The following is a 26,258-nucleotide window of genomic DNA, read 5'->3' as shown; positions in this document are numbered from 1 at the left end:
TTTTTCTCTCTGCTGCTTTCCTCTCAACAATTCATCCTTAAATTAAACTTAAATATTCTTAAATTTGTGCTCTTAGTATCCTTGTGTTCTTCTGTTGTTTATATAGTGTGTATACCTCACCTCTTTAATTTATGGTTGTGCTCATGCTTTTCTTACTCTCATTTTGCTGCTGCTGTCATGTTGCAAATTTCCCCTTGTGAGACTAATAAAGGATATTCTATTCTATTCTGTTTGATCTCTTTTACATTTTTCATTGTTCTGCATTTGTAACATGCTTCTTTCTCCTCTTTGCTGTATATTGGTTCATATTCAATTTAACTTTTGACCAAACAGCAATCAAGTTTCCTTCTATATTGAAGATATTTAACAGTAATGTAACTTCACCACTATATTCTTACCTTATTATCACTTTAAGATGTTTTATGTCCTAGTTGTTTTTGATTTCTTTAAAAATAAAAATGAAATAGCTAAACATGTCTGAGCTCTGCTTGTCAACTCGTATTGTCTCTCTCCAAAGTGACCACCCACGCTTGTCTTCATAAAAAGAGGTCCTTCTCTTCACTTCCATCTCAGCCAACAGAGGGCGACATTTCACTTTATGTGTTTCTGACTAACCGGAACCTTTCACAGTTTTGTTTGCGCTCGTTTTGCTTCAACGTGACACTTCCTTCCACTTCCGGGCAGCAGGTCACCAAACACATGTGATACCTGAAGAAAACAGGCGTTGAGTCGCAGCAGAGGTTTAACTATCAGGTATTGTGAGAAACATTTTCTACTTTTTCCTGAAGCTTTAGTGTAACTCTGGTCGCTGCCGGGGTTTCTTTCTGCAGCTGTTTTACCAGCTGTTAGCCTGTTTGTTAGCCTGTTTGTAGCCTCATGTGTTCACATCATAGACTTTATGGTTCACATTCATGCAGCTCACTGGACCACACTTGTTCTTTTTCTCAAACCTAATCAACCGGAGATGATTTAAAACTCCTAAATGTCATTTAAAAGCATCGGTTCTTGCTCTCAGTTTGCCTGTTTTACTAACAGAAGACCTCCAGTTAGCTGTTAATGCTAGCATTAGGACTGCAGCTTTAAATACATCAATGAGGGGATTGGTCATTTACTCTAATTGTTTTTCTTTTTATGCTGTAGTGACCAAAATACGTTTTAAATTTCAATATATAAGAGTATTATTGCTGCAAATAAAAGGTCCAGCCCAGTTTTGTGTGGTTATAAAGAGTTTTGTACACCTATAAACAATATATGTATTAATTATTTAGTGTTTAATATTGTGTTTGTCAAAACCTCACACAAAACAGTGACATTTGCGTATATTGTTGAATTACATAAAATTTGACCAAGAGAAGAGTAATTCTGGTTCATTTTGCAGAACGAAGGACATCAGTGTTAGTGAGGAAAGAGGACAAACATTTGAAGGTTATCCGGGTGGTTTAATTATTTCTTTACACTTATTTGAATATTATATCCCACTAAACATCTTCATTAAGTGATTCCCAAATAATTATCAGTATATTGTGTATTTTTGTTATTCTGAATGAGTGAGATTTGAATGATTTGTGGTTTTAAAACCTTAATAACGGCATGTCTTGTGAAGGTATGATTCAGCATGACTCAGTAATGTACAAGAAACAAGATAGAGGTACAAATGGACATAAAGGGACTGACTTTTAAGGAATATAGATTTGTTTTTGTGCAAAATGAATTTAGCCAACATTTTAATTTAACAGAAAGTTGAACCTGTCATTTCACTGAAGTCTTTCCCCTCCAGTATCTCCGTGTATCAGGATGTTCATTTTGTCTTGACACCTCCTGCACTTGATATTCAACTTGTGTCTGTGCTTCACTGTGGACAGAATGGATGGGAAAGTTAAGAAACAGAAGCAGCACCAGCAGAAGCACAGTGGACCAAAGGCAGAGAAGAAGAAGGCTAAGAAGCAGAGAGGCTCGGCGGAGGAGGATGAACGGAAACGCAACCCTAAAGCCTTCGCGGTTCAGTCTGCTACGCGAATGGCCAAAACCTTCCACAGGTCAGACCTGATGATTTTCAGATCACCTGTTCTAACATAGGAATAAGAAAAATGTGTTTCACTAGCTATTGTGTTGTTTCTGATGTTCTTCTTCAGGGCCCAGGACATAAAAACCAGAAAACACCACATCCCTCTTGTAGACCGGACTCCCCTGAAACCACCTCCTATAGTGATTGTAGTTGTTGGGCCACCCAAGGTGGGAAAAAGTACTCTGATCCGCTGCCTGATCAAAAACTTCACAAGACAGAAGCTTGGGGATATATGTGGACCTGTAACCATCGTCTCTGGTGAGTTTGGCTGGCGACCTCTGCATAGACCACGTTACATTATCAGCGTATTTCCATTATTACTGTGATCGTCTTAGTGTAGTGGATTGACTGTGGTGTGCTGTGTGGAAGGTAAAACATTAGCAATAGAAACAAAATATGTATTAGGTTGAGTAGTGCATTTTGGAGCATTGTCTAATCATACTGGAATTGTCAGGTGTGCAAAACTTATAATTATCACAATACTGGGGAGTCTGAATCCAGAGTGCAGGCACACAGAACAGGCTAAGATGGATCAGAATTAACCAAGTTTATTTACAGAAAGAAAACTATAACCAAACCTATTCACTAAACTCACGATTTAACTAAGAATTACACTAGACTTACCAACTATAAAAGACAATCTAAGACTTGGGTTCTAATAGAGTAATTAATTTAAACTAAACTATGGCTGTACTCACTAATGGTTTGGAGGATAGTCAGGCTCGGCAGTCGGCTTCTGGAGGAGATGCGCTGAGCAGGCAGAGGGCAGCCGTTGATGACCAGGCAGGTCCAGGGAGGGAAGAACCGGCAGCCGTGGCTCGTCTGAGTTGGTGGGCAGAGTCTGCGAGTGTGGTCTGAGGTCTGGGATGAAGGAGCCAGCGGCAGTCGCTCAGCTGGCTGGTACAGGATAAACTGGTGGAGAACTACAGCAGAGAAAAAACGTGGTTAACCTGTTGCTGAAAACAGGTGACCAGAAGAACCAAAGACCTACTCACAACTTGGCGTAGCAGATGCTACGAGCTGGCGGAGAGACAGGAGAGACAGAAGAACCCAGAAAAGAGAGAGAAACAGTGACGGATGGACCAGAGTGGGACAAAGGCTGACCAGGGAGGAGAGACACAGGGATGGAGAAGAGAAAGTGAGAGAGAAGAGAAGCAGGACAGACAGTGATAGGGCAGAGGACAAATGGAGCAGGAGGCTGGTCCACTGAGGGAGAGAGGAGGCGAGGGAGGAGAAAAGGAGGGAAAGAGAGAGGAAAAGAGGGCGAAGCAGAGAGAGGAGAAGGCAGGAAGGGAGGCCAAGCAGTGACCCTGACAATAATACTTAAAATATTATGTTCAGACCTGGTCTAAGATAAATAGTCGACAGTGCAGCCTCTTCATAGTGTGCATAAGAAAACACTAACAGTAATGGATACAAGCCTAACTCCTGTCACTGCTTGAATATAGTGGATAATATCTAACCTTTAAACGTGAGGATGTCTTAATGACTAATGTTGATATATTGTATAAAAAAAAAACAATCTTGCACCACAGCAGTTTTTAATGACCTCCTTTGCCGGTTCACAGTTAATAAGAGTCTCTAGTAGGGAGGATTGTTAGGTTTCAGAGTTTGGTCACAACTACTTGTCAGTAAAGGCCAGCAGGATGTGGACAGTAAGAGAGTGAACGAGTTTAAAACATGTTCTATTGAGTTTGGCTGAAGGACACTCACATTTAAAGTCGCTGAGCAGAGATTCTACAATTCTACAAAAACAACCTGGATAAGATCCATAAAACAAATTCAAGGGTCATAATAGGACCATAGTGTCTACAGGAAGTTGACGTAATAGGATTTTTTTTTTTTTTTTTTTTTTTTTTTTAAAGAGATGTCTGCTGATTTTAGCCAGCAAGAATCTGATCCCTAGTGGTAATTATGCTGTTGTCAGTTTTAGTTAGGTTAAGGTTTCATCATGTCTGTTTTAATTCACTAAGGCTGACGGCAACCTTTTATTTCTGCAGTTTAGTGGACTCTGCCCAAGGACTACAGATAAATATTTAACACAAATAAATAAACGACCACCAAAGGAAATAAAAACTGGTTCATGGGACTTTAGGAAATAATTTATGTTTTTATTAGCACCAGTATGCATTTAACCATAATGCTATGTTATTTATTTGTCTATGATAAGTACCTGATATGACTTAGTGTTTTGTTTTTTTTCAGGCAAGAAGCATCGTCTGACTTTTGTGGAGTGTAACAATGACATAAACACAATGATTGATCTCGCCAAGGTTGCTGACCTGGTATGTTGTTTAGTTCACTGTATAAACAGTGAGTTTAACAAATGTATGAATGTGCTTATAGAAATTAAATGTGAATCATTATTATCTAATGAAATGTTTCTCTGTGTACCTGCTATATAGTCAGCTTTAATCACATGACTTGTGAAAAGTAAATGTAAAAGACTGATAGTGAAAGGACCTTTAAGCTGTTGATTTGAATAGAGGGAATGATGGGATATTGTTAATTAAATTAACTGAATCGAAATGCAACCCTTTTTGTTTTTCTTCTGTGTTCAGGTTCTGATGTTGATCGATGCGAGCTTCGGGTTTGAGATGGAGACGTTTGAGTTTCTCAACATCTGTCAGGTTCACGGTTTCCCTCGTATCATGGGTGTCTTAACTCACCTGGATTCATTCAAGAACAACAAAACGCTGAGGAAGACAAAGAAAAACCTCAAACATCGCTTCTGGACAGAGGTGTACCAGGTACAAATAAATACAATGTTACTGCTGAAAGAGTGTCCCCTTGTTCCCACTCAGAATCTTGTACTTTGAGAGAATGTTTTTTACATGTTTTGTCTGAACCAGGGGGCCAAGCTCTTCTACCTGTCTGGTATGGTGTACGGTGAATATCAGACTCAGGAGGTGAAGAACCTCGGACGCTTCATCTCTGTCATGAAGTTTCGTCCTCTGGTTTGGCAGACCTCCCACCCTTATGTGCTGGTTGACCGGTGAGTTGTAACCAGGAGCTGCACCATGACATGTTATTGTCGAAATATCCACATGACTTCCATTCATCTGGAACAAACTGTGACCAACAACATATTCAGGTTCTAGCAGCAGTGGACTGTTTGTCTGACTGTTGTTGTTTAGACTGTAGTGACTGTGGATCATTAATGTAATATACAGTCATGGAAAAAGTTATTAGACCACCCTTGTTTTCTTCAGTTTCTTGTTCATTTTAATGCCTGGTACCACTAAAGGTATATTACCTGAAGAATACAACAAACACGACAAAAAATGCAGCTGATTACATAATATTGTATGTCCTATTTGACATGCTTCAGTTTAATTGTATTTCCAGGGTATATAGAGGCCATTTCATGTCATAAGCAGCACTGCACATGCAAAGTCCTAGAGTGGTTTCCTGCTGACATTCAAGCCGTAGCACAACTCAGAAGTTGTCAGCTCTCACATAATGCCTAAAACAATAGAATTATGTGAAGCCACAAAGGCAGGAATCTTGGCACTGCTGGAAATTGGTATGAGTGAGAGACAGGTGCCAAAAAAACTGAAGATCTCCTAGATAGCCGTTCATTACACCAAGAAAAAACAAGCCCAACATGGTTCTACCAAACTGCTAGCTGGTCGTGGCAGGAAACGTCTTTCTACCCACCAGATGACCGTCACTCATCTGTTCCTGTGTCAGGAATCATTGTCAGATCTCCAGGGACCTTAAAAATGAGTGGGCACTGGTGAGGAATGTGACTTGTTTGACAAGGACAGTTGGAAAGCGACTTCTTGAAGCTGGTCTGAAGTCACACAGGACACGGAAGAAGCCCTTCATTAATGAAAGGCAGAGGAAAGCCTGGTTACTCTTTGCTGGGATCACAAGGATTGGACTGTTGATGATTGGACTAAGGTTCTCTTCAGGGATGAATCCAATTTTCAGTTGATGCCCACTCTAGCTAACTTACTGGTTAGGAAGAAGCCTGGAGAAGCTACAAACCAGACTGTCTTGCCCTACAGTAAAACATGGGGGTGGATCAGTGACCATCTGGGGTTGTTTCAGTCTGGGTGGATCAGGGTGAATGAACCAGGTCATGTACAGGGCTACTCTTGAAAACACTCTTCTTCCATGAGCTGGAAAAGTCTTTCCTGCATCCAATGACTGGATTTTCCTACAAGACAATTCCTAAAAGCTGTTTTTGGCAGCACAATGCCGTAGCTATTGATGTAGAAACTGTAGTGATTTTGGTTATTATAAAGAAAACCATGGAAAATGTCTAGATATCAGCTCTTAAATTAAACTCTTATGAGCTATTTTTTGTTGTTATCATTACATTTGTCCAAACAAATGTACCTTTAGTTGTACCAGGCATTAAAATGAACAAGAAATTGAAGAAAACAAGGGTGGTCTAATAATTTTTTCCATGACTGTATTTATAAGTGGACAATGACCATGATGACATAAGTGCCTCATAATTACAGCGTTTCTACAATGGGGTTCCCTTAAACCTCAAAGTGTTTAATATTAAAAGCAAACATTGACATTATGAAATACATAATCTTATGAATTCATTGTGTAAAATATGTAAATGAACAAAGTTTGTTACATTTTCTGACATGCATGTCTTTTGTCGTTTGCCTAGTTGGTTGACATGTTTATTTTTCAGTTGAATTATCAATATAGATGAATTGATTAACGGTTAATTATTACCATCTTTAGAATAGAGAACATTTTTTTTAAATTCTAGTTGTGAGGCCATATGTGGAACATCTAGTTTGCACCTTACATAACCATTAAAACAAGCATCAGCATGTTACAAACAAACTATTATCAACAAATGAGTAAATTTAAAAAAAAAAAAATCACAAAACAGACAACAGAAATGTTCCAAAAACAAACACAACAAAAGTAAGATCTATGTGTGATTATGTTTCAGGTAAATGTGGTAGGATCACTAAGTTGTAACCAAGTGATCTTATTTATTTATAAAAGCGGATCAAATTATTTTCAGATGTAGTATATTGGTTATTGCTTCAAGCCACTGCTTCACTGAGCATTAGCTGTCTTCATGGAATTGGTTCCTCTTGTCACAACGTCAGTCATTAAAAAGATCTCAACATGACAACCGAAACATTACTAGCTTCTTGTATGATGTCCCTGAGCATTGAATTAGAGTGAAACTGACCAGTTACAGACTGTCTGTCCTGCTTGCTGCAGAATGGAGGACTTGACAGACCCTGACAAGATCAGGACAGACCCCAAGTGTGACCGGACCGTGTCTCTCTACGGCTACCTGAGGGGGACTCATTTGAAAAACAAAGGGCAGGTCCACATCGCAGGTACAGTCTCCTAAAAAGGTTTCTGCTGCACATCGTGTTCTCTAAAGCAGACACGCTCCAAAATAGTAGTGAAGGAGGTTCTTTTGAATAATGTACGATAATATGTTGTTCTTTTTTTCTTGTCTGCAGGTGTAGGAGACTTTCAGGTGTCAGATGTGAACTTCCTGCCAGACCCGTGCCCACTGCCAGACGCTCAGAAGAAACGGGCGCTGAACGAGAAAGAGCGTCTGCTGTACGCACCCATGGCTGGAGTTGGAGGGGTCGTGTATGACAAAGATGCTGTTTATATTGACCTCCCAGCCAGCCACGTCAACCAGCAGCAGGTGTGTGCTTGTGAGGTGTAAACTAAGTCACAGATCAAGGCCAGAGTCTTAAGACTTGACCGTGTTCAATTGTCGGTTGGTCATTTTTCCATGCCTATGGGGTGTATGATAGGAGTGACAGTTTTGACACCGTTCTCGATCTATTGGTCAGATCCTGACGTCAGGTTTTCATATTTACCCCCTAGATCAATCCCTACAGAGGACATTAGGTTATCATTAGGTCATATTTTGCAGAGAACATGCCCAGACATGTTCAATCTTTTTGCTCCACATCTTACCATTATTATGATAGATTTCATGCATATTGTTGTAATATGTTAAAGTTATAATACCTTAAGTTTACCCCATCATGTTTTGAGTACACCACGTATCATTTTCTACAAAGCATGTGATTCGTCTTCACTCCAATAATACATGTTTTACTTTATGATCTTCCAGCTGTGTGAGTGTCCTCCACAAACACACACAATACCACCAAAACATCAGTGATTACTAGAGTATCCATCGTTATGTATTTTATACACGTTTTAACTCTGGTCTTCAGTCTAATAGCATTTTCCATAATTATATCATCTTTTACTTTTAGCACATCGTACTCAAAAAAATATTACGCTACACTTGTGTTTGGGATTACAGTTTTCATTTAGCTGATCTGAAAGGTGGCTTTGAAATCCGTTCTTCTTCCCCTGGTCCAGGAGGAGGTGCGGCCCACCACAGAGCTGGTCCAGTCTCTCATCGACACACATGCCACTCTGGATGCCAAGATGGCTGCCAGCAAGGTTTCTCTGTTTAGTGGCTCTGCAACCCTGGACCCTACAGACATCAGCGAGCAGAGCAGGTATGGCTCCTCCAAGCGCAACTCTAGCTCTTCATTTCTGCCACACAAGTACACATGTGGGGGTCCTTGGAAACAAGATGTGCTCCATTTGCACATCGTCAGAGGTGTTTATTGAACGCTGTTTTCATTGTAGTTTCGAATGCAAGTGTCAGAGTTTTTAAAATTGAAAACTAGAATGAAAACAGCTCCCTCCTACCTGAACTCTCTCATTCAGGTCTACTCTCCCTCCCGCTCACTACATTCAGCCAACGGAAGGCTCCTGACAACCACCACAACAGGGCCGGTCCACAGCTGGACTCTGCTCCTCTGTGGTTTCCAAGTGGTGGAACGAGTTACCAAACTCTGTTCCATCTGCAGAGTCTCACTCAGTCTTTAAGGAAAGACTGAAAACCAGCTCTTCATTGAACACCTTTGCACTTGACAGACTGCAAAAAATAAAAACTGCTATTTCTCCTGCACTGCCTGTAGACACCACAGTCCTATTATCACACCTGAACTTGTTTTAAGGCTCTTATCCTGGTTGTTTTCTCCTGACTAGATCCTTGCTGGTGTTGGATCAACTTTCAGATGTACGTCGCTTTGGATTAAAGCTAAATGAAATTGTAGGATACACAATGAATATGCATACAGTAGATTGACAGTAGATGATATACCATCGTGACATTTAGATATAGTAGTGCCAGAAATATGTTCTAAAGATATGAGATTATTTAGAAACAGTGTTGCTTCAACCAGAGAGCACAGACAGCACTCTTAAAAAACGGTTTTTGCATTTTAGTGCATTTAACAGCAGGAGTTGTACTTTCTTTTATGACACAGTGGTCCGTGACAACAAACACAACAAACTATTACCTTCGGTGGTTCTTTAGTGTTAAAACAACAGGACAAGCAGATTATAAAGATGTTTAAGTACAAAAAGATGACCGTAATGAAATGGTGGCCACATGAGTTACAAGAACATTGAAATGGAGAGAATTAAGAAAAGCCTTGTATCTGACTGAAACAATAAACTTTCCTTACTTTTTGTGTTTGTTAGTGAACAGGAGGGACTTCGAGAGAAATCTGTTTGGGATCCCAAGACCCAGAGAGAAAGGAGGAAGGTCCTCTTCACTGAGGAGGAGGAGGATGAAGAGGATGAAGATGCCAGTGGATCTAGTGACGATGAGGCTGACGAAAGTGTAGAAGAGGAAGATCAAAATGAGGATGACTTGTCCACATTTCTCAAAGAGGCGAGACTGGAATCCACAAAGGCCACAGCAGGTGGAGGTCCACCGGTGAAGAAACAGAAGCTGGAGGAGAAGGAAGGAGAAGGAGGAGAGACGGAGGAGCTGGCGTTTGCAGACAGCGAGGACGAGCTGGAGAACAGCTCAGAGGAGAGCGAATCAGAGGGTGAGGCTGGGAGAGCACGAGACTCTGGACACTGTTCTGAAGAGGAGGAGGAGGAGGAGGAAAGCGACGATGAAGAGGAGGAAGATGATGATGAAGATTCTGAAGATGAATCCATGGAAGAGGAAGGAAGTGCAGCTGATGACATGGCGAAGAGTGAGAGTGAAGAAGAAGCAGAACAAGGTATGTGCATGATTCGTTTTTCTTTGAATTCATGTTCAGATTTGTTGTAGTTTTAATGAAGATAAGGCACCATCCTCCTTTTTTTTTCTTTTCATACAGATTTAAATAACTTTGTAAAGTGGAAAAAAATTCAAACAACATTGTGGCCATGTTGATTTTAGGCCTGAAAACAGCAAAAATGTCAACTATGTTACAAAAAGTCCTACAATTATATATTGACCCATGTATTTTTTGGTGTATAGTTTAAACATTTATAAGGCAAGTGGACAGCTTGACCTTCTTAATAGTTCCCACTTTAGTTTGTGTGGTGCTCAGGATTTCTACACAGATGTGGAAATGAATGCAAATTTAAAATAATTTCTAGTTCCTGACAAGTTGTTTTGATCATAAAATAAAATACTATATCATTCAGTTCCAGATACCTGAGACTAAATGTTTTGTTCCTTTGTAGACACTCTGTGATTTATAAGTTGTAATGTGTAAATGATAAACTGAGGCTTAATGTTGTAAAAATTGAACCTATTTTTCTTTAAAAAAATCATTTTTTTTCATAATGTTTTGTAAAAAGATAATTCATTAAATGTGAACTTTTTCAGAATGCACTTTTTTCGCTAAAACAAAGGAAACATTTTAAGTTGTGGTTATTTATTGGTTGTTATGCTGTGATTTTCCTGCTCCGGAACACTTGAGATCACACTGGGATGTATTTGGCCCCTGAAAAGCCACATTCAGTGATGATTATTCAGAAAGTACATTGGAATTCGACTTTTTTATTTTCTTTTTTTCAACTTAAATAATAATCCAGGGTTTGTTTGGTTTCTCTAGATTTATAGTCCAAGGAAACAAAAGTAACAATTAATGCTTTTCTAGTTCATAACCAGAGAGACCCCACAGATCTTAAGACCTCCTGAGGCTTAAAAACTGATGTTTTGACTTTATTAAGGATCATGAGCTCCATCTGCAGAGAAAGACCATGTGTTGTGATCAGAAAGGACCAGAACAGCCAATGAAAGCTCCTCCTTGTTTTCTGGAGCATTAAAGATGTTGATCTGGTCCAGACACTCGTTGCACATATTCAGCTCAGAATTCAGCAATAACAGAGCGTTTGTTGGCGCTTCCCGGTGAGCAGGAATGTGAAGTTTTCATATTGTCTGAATGTTCACTGATTTTTGTGTTTCCTTCCTTGAATTTGCTTTACCTCTCTTCTGTTTGTTTCTACAGGGGCTCTGAGATGGAAGGAAGGTCTGCAACAGAAAGCATCAGAAGCATTTCTACGGCAACAAGAAGCTGCCCCCAATCTGAGGAAGCTGGTTTATGGTTCAGGTATCCTTCGTCTCCAGCTGCATGTACACACACATTTACAGTACAGTGCCGTCAAAGTAATTAGAGGCTGTTTCTAATTCAGTTAACTGCATACGGAGTGCAGGAAACATGAAATTAGATGTGAAGTGTGAGCATCAGTTCTTCAGGAACAGCCACACTTACTTCTTGAAGGTTGGTTGTCCCAAGCAGTACTTTTATGTGATCCCAGACTGACTCTCACTGACTCTGGCTGGACGTTCTGGTTCAGTGTCCTGCTGCAGAAGGAACTGAGAAGATTGAATCCTCTCTGATTGTCCTGCATGATAGATAACAGTCAGAACTTTTTCTCAGCCTTGAGGAGATCATTAATTCTGATGAAAAAAAAGAAAGAGATTCAGCCAATAATCTGTAAGGAACCTCTGTTATTCTTCATGTCTGTACATCCTTGTTGCTCTCCAGCCCTTTGACAATACACCTGTACTAACAACTGTCCACAGGGCCTCTGACTGGAAAAACAACTGCTTTCCATTAAAGATTACCCTTACAAATATACATGAGAAAATAAAGAAAAAGGCGTGAGTAGTAATCTCAGAGGATTTTAAATGTTAACATCAATACCTTAGAATAGTATAGAAAGAGCTAAGTGCTACCTTTGAGCAGCCCTTGGCTACAATGGAGAGTAAAAACTCCATGTTAAGCTCCAACAGAACCAGCATCCCACTGGTTCCTGCCAGTTCTGAAGGTGTTGCTGGACAGCTTCCAGTTGTGAAGGAAAGTCAGCTATGTTTGTTGCACCCAATTTTCTTTACCTGCAGCTGCATTTATAGCCCTCAAATGTTGCAGAATGGTTCATTACCATTTGGATGAATGGGTTTGGGAATACATGAAAACATACATCTCCCCCGCTGCTCTCTCCTCATGGGCCGGATCCACACCAGACTGCCTCTTACTGTGCACTTCACATACTTCACACATCACTGTATATAGTTACTCTTAGGCACATATAGGGACACAACAGTTAGGGCCCCGAGAGCAGGTGGGGGCAGGAACGATGGGCTCTGTGGTGGGGCGGATGGCAGGGCTCTACGGCCTTGTCTCTTCCCCATCACCCTCTTGCTTGCCTCCCCTGCTCTCTAATTTCTTTTTAATGCACCACACACACTCACACCTTGGGGGTAGGTCTGGGACGGCTCAGGGAACTTGGGCCAGGGTAGGCTGCAGAGTAGCCATCCTCTGTGGTCCTCTGGCCTGCCCCCTGGACGCCTCACCCAGCCTCCCCACTTTTAATGCACCACATGACACTCAGGGTTACACTATCACGGTGCAGGGATAATGTCTCCAGTCTGGGATCGGGAGACATATTAACAGGGAGTAATGGGGGGATTTCACTAATATGGCCTCGCTGGTGGGACCCGGCCCCCTTATGGCTATGGGGTGGCGGGGGTGGACCATCATCCGTGTTGCTGTGGCTGGGGGGTCCCCGGGACCTGGGGGCTGTGGTCGGGGGGGGTTCTCCTGCGTGCCCGACGGGTCCGGGCAGGTGCGATGGCTCTTGGTGGGCTGCGGGGGCTGGATTGGCCGTCTTGGTGGGCGCTGTGGCTGTACTGCGGGCTGGTGGCATGTGGTGGCTCTGTCCCGGTGGGTTGTCAGGGCGCATTGCGGGGGGTGGGGGCCCTGGGTGTACTGCGCTCGCCTGGGGCCTGGTGCGGGGGGTATGCGGGGTGCCTCCCTGTCGGCGTCGCCGGGCCCCACCACACTGTCCATTTTTACTCTCTGGACTCGCATCGGGTCCCGGCTCCGATTTCCTCTGGCCGGCTCCCGGTGGTGGCCTGCCTTGTGATGGGCTGGTTGCCGCCCCTTCGGTGGGCCGCCCGGCCCCTGTGTCTGGCTTCCTGGCTGTGTGGGGCCGTTGGCCCCCTCGGGGGAGGGAGAGGGGATGGGGGTGGGCGGGTCGGGTGGTGGGGTGGGGGGTTCGGTGGGGGCTGGGGTGGGCGGGGTTGGGGTTTGGGTGGCGGGTGGGTCCTCGTGCCCCGGGCCGCCTGGGTCGGTCTGGGCGCGCTGGGGGTGTCGGTAGCTGCTCCCTCTTGTTCTCTGGGTCCTCGTCGTTCACGGTGGCCCCGGTGGCTCTCTGGGGGTGCCGCCCTGTGGCTCCTACTGCCTGGGGGGAGGGGTGCCCTGTTGGCTTGGCCCTGCCTTGCCGTGATTGCTGTTCTGGGCTTCGGGGTTCTTCACACTTGCATGTTTGATCAGGTCTCGCCAGCTACTGCCGAGTCCCATTTCAGCAAATGATGGGTCCCGCCAGAATGTGCTGAGAATCTCTCCAGTCTCTACCCTAAACTCATTCTCTCTCGCACTAGCATCCTCTTCTGGCCTATTCTATTCTATTCTATACTATCAAGACACACACAATTATGGTGCTCAGTACCGTTTGTTCATTTATTATTGAATCTCTTTTTCTTTTGTGTTGGTTTGGTTTTCTTTTCTTTTTTCAAATTTTTATTTTTTTTTCTATTGATGGACAGTTAGTAGTTGGGCATAATACACCACCTTACTATCTTTAATTGCAATAGCAACGCCTGTTATTTTCTATCCCTGTTCATCCTGTTCGTCCTGTTCGTCCTGTCCAGTCTTTGTTTCCCCCACACATCACTGAGGTGTAGCACTGCCCTCCCTGGCTCATAATAGGGAATTCTAATAAAGAAGGTCTGCTTAGCTTTCAGGGAGGGCTGGTGATGGTCACACACATGCACTAAATACTAAAATATTTGGTTGCAAGACTAAAATATGCATCAATCTCATATAATGTTGACTCCCCTTTTGTGGAGTTAAACAATGAGAACAAATGCAGACAAAAAAAAAAGAAGAAAAAAAAAAAAAAAAAAAAAAGAAAACATACATATTTATTCAAAATACATTTTAAATAAGTATTTAAGCATGAAAATGTATTTTTAAAGGCATACTTTTAGATTAATTAACAGAAAAAATGCACTGACATGAGCGTGACAATCCCTGGTCCTCTGTGTTGTGCAGTTGTCGAAGCAGATGATTCAGAGGAGGAGGAGGAGGAGGAGGAGCTGGGAGGACTGTTCAGAGTCAGCCGTCCTCAGAAGAGCAAAAAGTTTCAGGCCAACGCTCGGGATTGCTCCCGTTTCAACCCCGACTCCTCCCACAACTGGGACCTGGAAGAGGTACTGTAGTTCCTAACGCAGTATTCATAGTCGGACAGCTGATGTTCTTGGAGTCCCTATGTGCTACTCATCTGACAAGAAGTTGAAAAAAAAAACCCATATATATTAATATTGAAATGAAGCTTACGTGGGTCAATGTGCTTTCTTTTTTAGATGTTAAACTCTATCAGGGATTGTTTTGTCACTGGAAAGTGGGAGGAAGGTCAGGATGCGGCTACACTGCTGAAGGAGGACGGTAAGAAGACTTTAGAAAGGAGAAGCTGATACTTCAGTTAATATTCATTGTGTTCAATGTAGAAGTTAAAGATACAAGAATAGGGAGTCACTTTGAGTTGAAGTAGGGTAAATATATTTTAATTATGGTTTGGGACTAATTAAATGCACTTAAGGATTTCACTTTTGTAAAATAATGTGTCAAAATCATTTAATCGGTGTACTTGGTTGTTTTGCTTTATTTAGAGGAGCTTTATGGTGATTTTGAAGATTTGGAAACAGGAGAAATCCACAAGGACCAAACTGGACAGCAGGATGAAGCTGAGGTATGACATCTGATAGTTTGATAGTGGATGCGGTGTTAGACTAAACAGTGTTTGACTTGCACTGTATCACAACACAAAAATCTGCATTACTGTTCAAAAGTTTTGATCACTAAAAGTGAGTGGTGTCATCATTGGTAATACTTTTAATTAGAAAACTACTAATAAAATACTGTTAAATCGGCCCACCGATATTATCGGCCCAATATTGGCATAAAAATGTAATATCGGTCAATATTATTGTCATTTTTTTTTGTCTGTCATGACAACCGATAAAATAATGCCAGGATTTTGCTGGCATTTACTGGACTCATAGAGCGAGGGAGAGTGTGAACTGTTGTTTGAGACAATTAGAAAAAAATGTATATATATATATATATAGTTTTCTTATTTTGCACAGACAACATTTACATTTGGAAAGCCTTGTTGCATTTGAGAACACATCCAATTGAGCATCACAATAAAATTAGCCATGATGTGTTAATTCCACAACAGGAGATATGTGATGTTACCTAAAATTAGTTAAATAGCCCACATATATCGCTATCGGTTGATATCGGAAACCGAAAATAAGAGTTGGACAATATCGGCTATTGGCCAAAAAGCCAATATCAGACATCCCTACTTTTAATAGTTTTTAGGAGTTGTATGCAGTAATGAGAGAAAAACAAAATTCATACCAGAACCAAACCAAAAAACTAAATGATTTTGTGAAACATCTGCCTCAGAGGCCTAAAACTGTGGCCCAGTACTTTGTGTTCATGACTGGTCAGTGTTTTATCTGTAACTATAACGTAACAGTGCATGAGTACAGTGCAGTGTCAGCATAGTTGAGTGTTTTTTTATTGTGCTACCTCTTCTCCACGAGACTGGATTCAATGTCTATGAGAAGACCTTCTGCTTTACTTTAATAGAGGGTGTTAACATCCATATCAGGTGAACAGTGAAGGAGTCATGCCCTTCTTACTGTTAGGTGTTACACATGTGGATGTAAACCCCCTCAAGTTTAAAACCAGCGGTCGTTGCCTGACTCCTATGTGCTGAAATATCAAACTGTCCACATACCTGACAGACTGAGCAGTATGTTGGGATGGATGAATGAAGGAGCTTATTTGGAACACATACTGTTGTTTACTGTGACTCTTTTGAGCTGTTAAGCTGTAAGTATGACAAGATGTTAGCATGTAAAGCATACCTCGCTCAAGTAGACACATTTTCCTGAAGTGTCTTAAGCAAAGTTTGATTAAAGTTCCTATCTGGTCGTTAACCCCCCGCCCTCGCATGGCCTGACTGGACAACTCTATTCACGCCTTTAAGGCAGATGATCTTTGATGATATAAAACCTGTCATCCCTCGGTTTGTGAGCCACTCTTCACTCTTCATTGCCCAGCTGTACAACAGGGAAGCCAGTTGTTGTAACTCAGTCATATCTTCAGGGAACAGAAGTTCTAGACATAACACTGCGTTCTCTTTCAGTCGAGTCACTTGGAAGTCTGAATCTTTGTTTTTGAGACTGCCGTTAGTACGCTGCAGTTTCAGGGTGGAAATACTCAGCCGTAGTGTTCGCTGCTCGTTTCCGTCATGATGTGTCTTCTAGTGTCAACTGATTAACACTTTTGGTCCTCTCGAATGAGTGTCAGTTGTTTTGTGCTCCTTGTGACCTGCAGGATAGTGAGAACGATGAAGATGATGGTGACGAAGGAGAGGAGAGCCTGGTGAAGGTGGATGATGAGGAGGTCCAGAAGAACAAGCGTTTGGAGAAGAAACGGAGGCTAAAGGAGCGCTTTGATGCAGAGTACGATGACGGAGACGCCACTTACTTTGATGACTTGAAGGAGGAGATGCAGAAGCAGGCTGAGGTAGACTATTTTTTTTTACAAACTTCTTTGTTAATTACTGTTTTCATATTTTTTAGATTTCTATATTTCTTTCATTAGATTCATTTCTTCTCATAAGAACATTTTCCTGCACTCTGTCCACAGCTGAACAGAGCAGAGTTTGAGGACGTGGACGATGAGACCAGAGTGCAGTATGAAGGTTTCCGGCCAGGAATGTATGTCAGATTAGAAATCTCCCCGTTACCCTGTGAGTTTGTGACCAACTTTGACCCCCATTACCCCGTCGTCCTGGGAGGCCTGGGCTCCAATGAAGGCAACGTAGGATATCTGCAAGTAAGTAGACATGAGAGCAGAGTTTACACTTATAAAACACAGTTGCAACGAAAATCTTTAATATGTTTTTGAATACACATACATACTGAGCCAGTCAAAAGTGAGGACACACCTACTCTTTAGGAGTTTGGGAGTTTTTATTTTATATTTTACCAAAGTTATCTGAACTAAAATATTGCTCATATGGATTTTTGTAGTGAAACAAATGTGTAAACAAAACAAATATGTTTTCAATGCTAGACATATGGATCAATATATAATTGAGTGACTTCTGAAGTCCATGGGATAAATCTTGCATACTTTTTTATTAAAAGTAAAAAAAATAATGTTTTTTGTGTTCATTGAGATCATTTCTTTACCAATTCCATAATTATTTATTATGGAAACAGTCACTAATTAATAAAAAAATGACTGGATATCACTACAATATTAACTAAATAACCGTCTGAATTTAATAATAACCACCTTCTAATTAGCTAAACAATAATAAAATGAGCTTATTCAAAAATAGTTTTGATTGTGTTCTTTTAATTAAGTTGAGATAATCATGACATATTTCTTTTATCAATATAACAAATTTTATATGGAAAATAACAAATTGTTTCTCTGTGTCCGAGAAATCACTTTCAACTAAGTTAGTCATTACAAAAACACCTCTCAAGGAAGTGTGTTAATTCCAGATCACATGACCTGCTCCACATGACATTTTTCCTCCTGAAGAAAAGACTCCAAGGCTTTCTGAGTTATTTAATATAAAGTAGTGTGTGAGTCAAGTGTGGATTTATCACATGTCAACAGCTTTACTACAATATCTTTATAAATAACTTTCAATTTCAATTTTACTGAGTTGTATATATAATATTTAGAAGAATCTTTCTGTAAAAATGCCATGTGGTGTTTGGTTGATTGTTTTCACTAACATTTCACTGTAGTGCTATATTTGGGTTGTGGGTTAGATCAGTTTGCCACTAAAATCTAGACCATAAAATATTACAGAAATTATATAAAACTCAGTTCATATGTTTAGTGAGTTAGACCACTCTGCTTCCAATACCCTCTATTATTAACTTGTTTTTTTCCCACTCAGTGGTGGTATGTGGTATCAAACTTACACTGCAGAACTTTTGTCTTCCCCTTCTGACTGTTACTGTCCTTGTAAAATACCCCCTCCTGTTGATTTGTGTCGTATTCTGTAATCCTTCCTCTTAACACTGAGTTTCTTTTTAATCTGAAGCATCAGAATTTTTTCTTAGACGCTTCCTAGGATTTCCTGTACAGGCCCCTCCATACTCCTAGATCTTCTGGCTCCTACAGTTGCTGTTTAGCTCTGGAAAACATTAAAGTCACACAATATAATAATTCCATCGCATAGAAACAAACCTATTGTCCCCAAATAATGACACTGTGAACTTAAAGTCCTACAATCATGTAATAAGATGAGATTGTAGCAGCTATGGCTACTTCTGGATCCTGCTCTTGTCAGACAGTATTGTCAGATACACTTTGCTTTTTGTGACTTAGCTGCATCCTGACAAAGGCAATTTTTGCTCTGTCATGAGAAATGACAATAAATTTCTTCCTGTTTTATCTTTGTAACTTTATGACAAAGAGTGAGCACATGTCTAAAGCTGTGTGTGTCTCTGTCAGATGCGACTGAAGAAACATCGCTGGTATGAACGTATCCTGAAAACACGAGACCCCCTCATCCTGTCCTTAGGCTGGCGACGCTTCCAGACCATCCCCCTCTATCACATCGAGGATCACAACGGACGCCACCGGCTGCTCAAATACACACCGCAGCACATGCACTGTGGAGCATCCATATGGGGTGAGGCTCACTGACAGCATAGTGACTGCTGGTGTCCAGTTATTAGGTCTTTCTTTCTGGATGTAAACTAGACAGTGTAGGTTTCTGAATGGCTTTGCATAATGTTATGATTCAGGCTTGGAATAAGCATTTCCGATTGGGCTCAATCATTAAAGGTTGAAGATACAAAGTCTGTCATAAAGCAGTACTGTGATACTCTTTTTCCAGTAGCTTCAACATGTACAGATACATCTTCTCAGAAAGTCCGTGATGAGGCATTAGCACCACAGAAGGTCTGGGTTTGTAAGTGTGTTAGATTTGTAAATGAAGAAACCATGGTGCACACTGAGAGGAGCACATTTACCATGTTGGGTAGTCCGTCTGTTTTTAAATTAAAACAGTATCTTGGTGGTCTAACAGCTAAAATAACATTAAATGAATGGCAGGGGGGATAGAACAGTAGACAGTCCAATGCATATATACACAACGTCAGCTAAGGAATAGTAGCACACTGTAAACATGCTCCAAGAAGAGGTGATTTATTGACCAAGGAATGAACGCTACTTCCTGTACAATGACTCTTTAAGTGCTCTGCCAAGGAAAGCGACGCAGTTATGTGACGATCGGCGTTGGTTTGTCTATCTGCTTGTCTTTCTGTTAGCAACATTAGTCAAAAAGCGGACTAATGGATTTGGATGAAATTTTCAGGGAAGGTCAGAAATGACACAAAGACCAAGTGATTTGATTTTGGCAGTGATGCGGCTTATAGTCTGGATCCACGGATTTGTTAAAGATTTCTGTATCATTGTGAAATAGCAGCACAGCGTCACTGTAACTGTGACAAGTGAACACTACATCAACTGCCTGCTGATGATCACATGATTGTGATCCTACTACAAATCCACCACTGAGGACTTATTAGGACTTATCCATCAGAAACGATACAAGGAACAATTGATTAAATTATGGGGTGTTTCAGAGTCCCATCAATTCCCGCTGCCTGCTATATATTTAGGTCACGTGATTTGGTATCCGTACATAACGTACACATGCACAACACACGCCTGTGCTCATCACAAGATCATTTTTTATTAAAGATTACATCTGACGGAAATCACACAGCGACTGAGCAGTCTTGACAGAGTACCGCGCTCTTTGAGTGCTTTTCTAGTTGTAGAAGTGATCAGAAGTATTCCAAAAAGTGCTGTATATTCATGCATTAATGGTATTAAATCTATGATGATGATAAACATTATTCTGTCTCCCTTTGTCTAACTGCAGGTCCGATCACACCACAGGGCACCGGCTTTCTGGCTGTGCAGTCGGTAGCAGGAACTAAAGTAAGTTTTAGTTCCTTGAATTACTGCAGATCAACTCAGTGTTTACCATTGGTGGTAATTAATAAGGTATAATTAATAAGGCGGGAACGTTGTAGTTGTATAGTCAGACACAGAAAAGTGGCATCATTCTTGGCCACTTTAAAATGTTTTATTTACTTTTTAAAAATGATTTACCTGATATTGAATAAGAACCACTGAGCAAGTATTTCATTGACCCCTAACTGCTGGTTTTCTGTTTCCAGGTTAATTTCCGTATTGCTGCCACAGGAGTCATCCTAGACCTGGATAAATCAGTGACGATAGTAAAAAAGCTCAAACTGATTGGTTACCCTTACAAGATCTTTAAGAACACCTGCTTCATTAAGGTAAGAAAAGTCTGATGTGCAGCTCACATTTGGTGACTGAAAGATGTCAAAATTGAGTGTGATTATTCAATAAAGTAGAAAATTCATGTTAGACAGATATTATATGCTCCATCTGTGGCATTACTTTTCTACCGCTCACAAGAGAAAGTTACCTTGGAATAAATGACAGTCATACAGTTCAATAAAAATATATGCACATACATACTATTCAGTATTACTTTAGTGTAGCTGTGAAGGGCAGTGGAGGTTTTGATTACTGCTTTGTTTTCCATTCAAGAGGCAGGCCAGTGTGAAGTAGAAGTGTCATAAGAAAACAACCTTGTGAGGAGTGTTTTCACTGGTGTCTCTCTCTGTGTTCACAGGGCATGTTCAGCACAGTGCTGGAGGTCGCTAAATTTGAAGGTGCTTCTGTGCGAACGGTGTCAGGAATCAGAGGTCAGATTAAGAAGGCGCTATCGACGCCTCCAGGAGCGTACAGAGCCACGTTTGAGGACCGACTGCTCATGAGTGGTGAGTGACTGTGTTTACTGGGTGCACTGGGGTTTGTGAGGGGGAGTGAGTGTATTTCTCAATAGCATCAGGTCGTTGGTTTTGCCTTAATACCCTTGGTTTAGTCTGCTTCTTCTTCTGTTTAGTTCAACAGTAGCTGCCAAACATAAATGTTACATTACAACCGCCTAATGCATTTGTACATTTTGGGTGACATAAGTAAAGAACAATCTCAAAACAATCCAGACATCGATGGAGATTCACAAAGAACTTTCCACTGCTAAGTTGACATACAAGTTTTGATATATGAAGTAAAAAAAATAAGATTATCAGATACGAATGCAGCTTTACAGAAACAAATGGCTCATTATTTAGATGAGAACCATGTGGCATTTTAGGAGTCAGCTGCTCCCTGCATTAGTGGAGTTTGTGCAAAACAGCGTGAGAGAATTCCCAAAAATGCATACAAATAGGTGGAAATTTACAAATATTTCTTAAATATATAGAAATAGATATAAGTATATCTAAAAAACAGTAACTTCCATCCATTCATCATCTATACACCACTTAATCTTCATTAGGATCGCAGGGGGCTGGAGTTGACTTAGGATGAAGACAGGAGACACCCTGGACAGGTCACCAGTCCATCACAGAGCTATATATAGAGACAAACAATCACACTCACATTCACACCTATGGACAGTTTAGAATCACCAATTAACCTCAGCATGTTTTTGGACTGTGGGAGGAAGCCGGAGTACCTGGAGAAAACCCACACATGCACAGGGAGAACATGGAAACTCCATGCAGAAAGATCCCTAGAAGGCTACTACGTAAACTTAAGTCTTAAACTCTGGCCCGTGATTTGATACTTAGTTTCCACATCAATAATGACGTCAGTTTAACAGATTGATCAAGTCAGCAACATTAATGGTCCAGGTCTTCAGTGACCCACACTATATTACACTTGAGTCTAATTCAATTATTTTATTCAATGAAGCCCTCATTTCTCTGGTATTCCTACAGTAATAATGTTTTGTTGTCAAAAGATAAAAAACATGCCACTTCCAAAAGTCAGTAAAAGTCTCTAATTTGTCCAGAGTCAGAACCATCTCAGCTAAAAGAGACTCCCACTAAAATGCTCAGCATCTGTCTATCTGTGCTCCACTCCAGTGGGGTGGTGAGCGCACAATAACCAGGCTGCAAGTATAACCACAAGTATGTGACTGTGATTGCTGATTACATATATATCTATATTCAACGTCTGTTGTTGTGCAGACATCGTGTTCCTGCGCTCCTGGTATCCAGTGTCTGTTCCTCAGCTCTACAACCCTGTTACTTCTCTGCTGCTGCCTGTGGGACAGAAGGACAGCTGGTCGGGCATGAGGACACTGGGGCAGCTCAAACATGACCTGGGCATCCGCAACAAACCCAATACTGACTCTCTGTACAAGGTAGACTGAGCCTGACAGATCTCTGAACACCTAGAGCAATGAGGGATTAAGAGTAGAGTAGTGTACTTAGTGTTGTAAGGCTTAAAGACTTAATGTGAAGAAAGGAAGGAGGAAAAGAATATTCCCACATAACCTATGCACCCTAAGACTAAATTATATTTCTAGGGATTAACACAGCTGTCGATGTGAAGTGGAGACAAATATTCAACTTGCCCACTGAGGAATCATGAAGAGACACAGCAGTAATTCAATCTACAGTATAGTACTAGGAAGTAAGCTTACTGTGAAGTTGTGTTAGTGAGTTTCACTTGAAACAAGCTCAGTGCTGCTTCTATTTTTTGCGAGAAGAAAATGTTTTGAGCAGAAACATGGTAGTACTTTTCAGTCATGAGGCCTTATAGTGGTCATTATTGTAGAAAATAAAAAGGAATACAAGCATGGACTGCTGTCAGTAGAGATAAAAAGAAAACAAGGGTATGCAGAGAACTGAAGTGGTTAGATGCTGTAGCAATTCCTTACCTAATCTATTATTCATCTGAAAGAAAATGAATTAGCAGCAGTTTTGATCATCGGCAGTCATTTCGTTTTTATCCAACAAATCAAGCTTCTCCAAAATGATAGTTTACTGTTTTATATCATATTAAAGTGTAAAACTTTGATTCTACAAAAACCAAAATAATTAAAAAAAAAAAAAAACAACAAAAAAAAAAAACCCAAACATAAAGAAGTTCATCGTGACTTTGTATTCATGTTTGTTAGTGAATTGTTTGTTTAGTCATATTTCTTTCTTGGTTTTTTGTTCTTCTCTGCCCATGTTTTTTATTTTTACCTCTGTCTGCCATCATGTTCAGCTGCTAAACTGATTCCTGACCTGACCTGTGAATATCTGTTCATTCTCTTTAAGCCGATATCCCGAGCCCAAAGGCACTTCAATCCCCTGCACATCCCCAATGAGCTCCAGAAGGCTCTGCCCTTCAAGAGCAAACCCAAACAGCAGCAGCGTAAAGGGAAGACGCCTAAAGACCTCCAGAGACCCAGCGTCATCAGAGAGCCCCACGAGAGGAAGGTGAGCAAACCTGACTCTCCAGTTTTTGTGCAGCAGCTCGTCAAGAGTGACAATTTAGGACCTCAAGCAAATCTGTTTAGTTCCCCCTAAATCTGTACAGCACCAGACTGTTACATGTCACCTCAAGGCACTTTGAATAGTAAATTCAGTACCTTTCAACATGATGGAGACAAACCCAACAATGTGCATTTGAGCAAGCAGTTGGTCACAATAGGGAGAAAAAACTACTTTTCAACAGGAAGACACCTCCAGCAGAGTTTGGGTGAGCAGCTGTCAGGCTTGTGAGGACATAATCTGTCTTGTGAATGCAAATTCTGAGAGGACTTCTTCAGGGTGTCTTCTACTTTGATGAAACTTTAGGGTCAGACCATCGGAGGGTAAGACTGCATTCCTCAGTGCACAATCTAAGCAGATGATGAAGAGGAAAGGTGCTAGAGGGTCTCCTTGAAGTACTCCGGTGTCTATGGAGAAGAGATCTGTGTTGTCCTCAGGAGTCTTGACTACCGCAGAAGTGTTGACATACAGAACTTTCATTGCTTCAGCAACAAGAGGAGGGATTCCATATGCCAGTAGAATTTGGAGCATTTTGTTTCTGTCAGTTGAGTGGAATGTCTTCTTAAATCAGTGAAAACCAGCATTGCTTCTTTCTTGTGGTTTAATGCCTCCTCAACAATTCTTCCAAGATCAGGTTTCCATAACAGTACTCGACCAGCTGCTTCGTTGTGTCTCACCACATGTCCATCCAGGGCTAGTCTATGTTGTCTCATGATGGTTGACAAGCGTGAATGTGAGCCATATAGCGACTTGTTGCTGAGGTGTGATTTCCAGGAGATGTTTTGTACCATCCATAGCATTCTAGTTTAAGTCCCATCAATTGTTTTTGGGAGTGAATTTGTTAGTGACCAGGAGTCGGATCCACAGAGCAAGATGGATTCCACTGACGCCTTGAATACTCTCATTTTGACAATTCCCATCTACTGGGTCCTCAGGTGGCGGATAGAGGAACGGCCCTCAGACATGAGGGTTAGCTATGAATAGCAGTCCTGGACCAAATCGCAGGCTGCCCTTTGGCAAGGCATAGCACCTGCCTGCCACCTGTGCAGGGTTACGCGAAGAACCATTCGGAAAGCAGGAATGGTGAAAGCATTGGTGGGTGAACATCAGTAGACAGCTGTTTGTTTAGCAGACGAACTGTCAAAAGTGAACAGTTTGGAACTCTGCCCCCTTCAGTGGGGAACTGCTCCTGTGATAGTCTTGGCAAGTCGTCACAGTATTTCTGCTATTAGAAATTCATGATGAATTCAGATTACAGCATCAGCTACAGCAGGGAGAAAACACAAAGTTAATGACATGCAATGTTGGGATACAAATCACTGATCTATGATGAGGCACAGTTGAGTTTTAGATCTTATAATTTAAATGTTGTCATAATTGACAGGAGTAATGAACAAAACTAGGTTTAGTAGGTTTCTTTAACTAGAAGAGGACCTTGGGTTACTTTCTTAGGGAAAAACATAACATTGCCTCCTCCTGTTCTGATAGGTGATGGCCCTGCTCCACGCTCTGAGCACAGTCAAAAACTACAAGAGGAACAAGGCCCACACGCTGCAGCACGCCAAACACAAAGGTTTCCTCCAGCAGAAGAAGAAAGAGGAGGAGGCCAAGCTAAAGAGACAGAAGGAGGCGCAGAAAAAACTGTACCGTGTCATGGGCCAGCTGGACAAGAAGAAGCAGAGGTCCAGTCTGAAGGGGGCATCACAGGACGACTAATTCACTCTAGATGGACTCTCGAGGCAAAAGTCTGTTTTTTTCTGAGACTCTTGTTACTCTTTGGTATGTGTTCCATAACAGTTTTTTACTGTATTGTATTTTTTTATAGTACTAATCTGAAAACTGCTCTAATGATGTTGCAACTTGTATCAATAAAACACAATCCAGACCTAAAAATGTGACCTCAGTTCTGCAACTGATTCCTATCACAGTGTTTGTGATTTCACAGATCATCATATAATTGCTAATATTATAAGAGATTATTTGGTTAAGTACATGCAAATATGTTTTTAATAGGTGCACATGTGTGGGATTTGTCATATAACAATCTGTTTATTTACTTGTTAGGGAGAAAAAAAACCTACTGCAGAGCCTCAAGTAGCCGATTATCAGACACTATCCCAAGGTCAGGAATTTAGTTTCTGTTGGACTGTGTGGTGTATCAGTGTATTGAAACTGTCATATCATCGAAAATAAGTAGCGCAATATTCAAACCAGTTCTCTTGGTGATGCTAATTCTATCACGATGTCAGATCACGATGTTTACACTGTACTAAAGAGTGAGAACTACAGTCCTATGAAGGCAGAATCTCACTGAGTCATTCTAAAAGTACACCTTCAAAGAAGCTCATTCCTGCCAGG

General features: G+C 41.1%; 1 protein-coding gene across 1 annotated transcript; it reads left to right on the top strand.

Annotated features, from left to right (window-relative positions):
- The first annotated feature begins 622 nt into the window (after positions 1–622).
- On the top strand, positions 623–25,798 carry bms1 (BMS1 ribosome biogenesis factor). The gene is made up of 23 exons (XM_023271211.3): positions 623–753; positions 1,863–2,036; positions 2,133–2,323; positions 4,271–4,350; positions 4,627–4,815; positions 4,918–5,060; positions 7,277–7,398; positions 7,528–7,721; positions 8,417–8,559; positions 9,596–10,128; positions 11,350–11,451; positions 14,461–14,618; positions 14,772–14,853; positions 15,078–15,157; positions 16,822–17,013; positions 17,137–17,325; positions 18,973–19,153; positions 20,414–20,472; positions 20,715–20,837; positions 21,200–21,347; positions 22,605–22,780; positions 23,685–23,846; positions 25,389–25,798. Exons 2-23 carry the CDS (start codon positions 1,864–1,866, stop codon positions 25,614–25,616), a joined length of 3,648 nt encoding a protein of 1,215 aa, XP_023126979.2. The 5' UTR covers positions 623–753; position 1,863; the 3' UTR covers positions 25,617–25,798.
- Positions 25,799–26,258: the final 460 nt, after the last annotated feature.

Source organism: Amphiprion ocellaris, chromosome 18 (assembly GCF_022539595.1).
Source record: "Amphiprion ocellaris isolate individual 3 ecotype Okinawa chromosome 18, ASM2253959v1, whole genome shotgun sequence".
In the NCBI taxonomy this organism is placed as follows: domain Eukaryota; kingdom Metazoa; phylum Chordata; class Actinopteri; family Pomacentridae; genus Amphiprion; species Amphiprion ocellaris.
Note: the sequence above shows the minus strand (reverse complement) of the source record. Positions and strands in the feature narration are given on the sequence as shown.

What these genes read in the sequence shown, in the direction of transcription:
- bms1 (XM_023271211.3), top strand. Translation starts at nt 1,864, where the DNA reads ATGGATGGGAAAGTTAAGAAACAGAAGCAGCACCAGCAGAAGCACAGT. An exon ending in CCTTATGTGCTGGTTGACCG is followed by an intron (nt 5,061 to 7,276) that starts GTGAGTTGTAAC and finishes TGCTTGCTGCAG; the next exon opens with AATGGAGGACTTGACAGACC. An exon ending in AGTCGGTAGCAGGAACTAAA is followed by an intron (nt 20,473 to 20,714) that starts GTAAGTTTTAGT and finishes TTCTGTTTCCAG; the next exon opens with GTTAATTTCCGTATTGCTGC.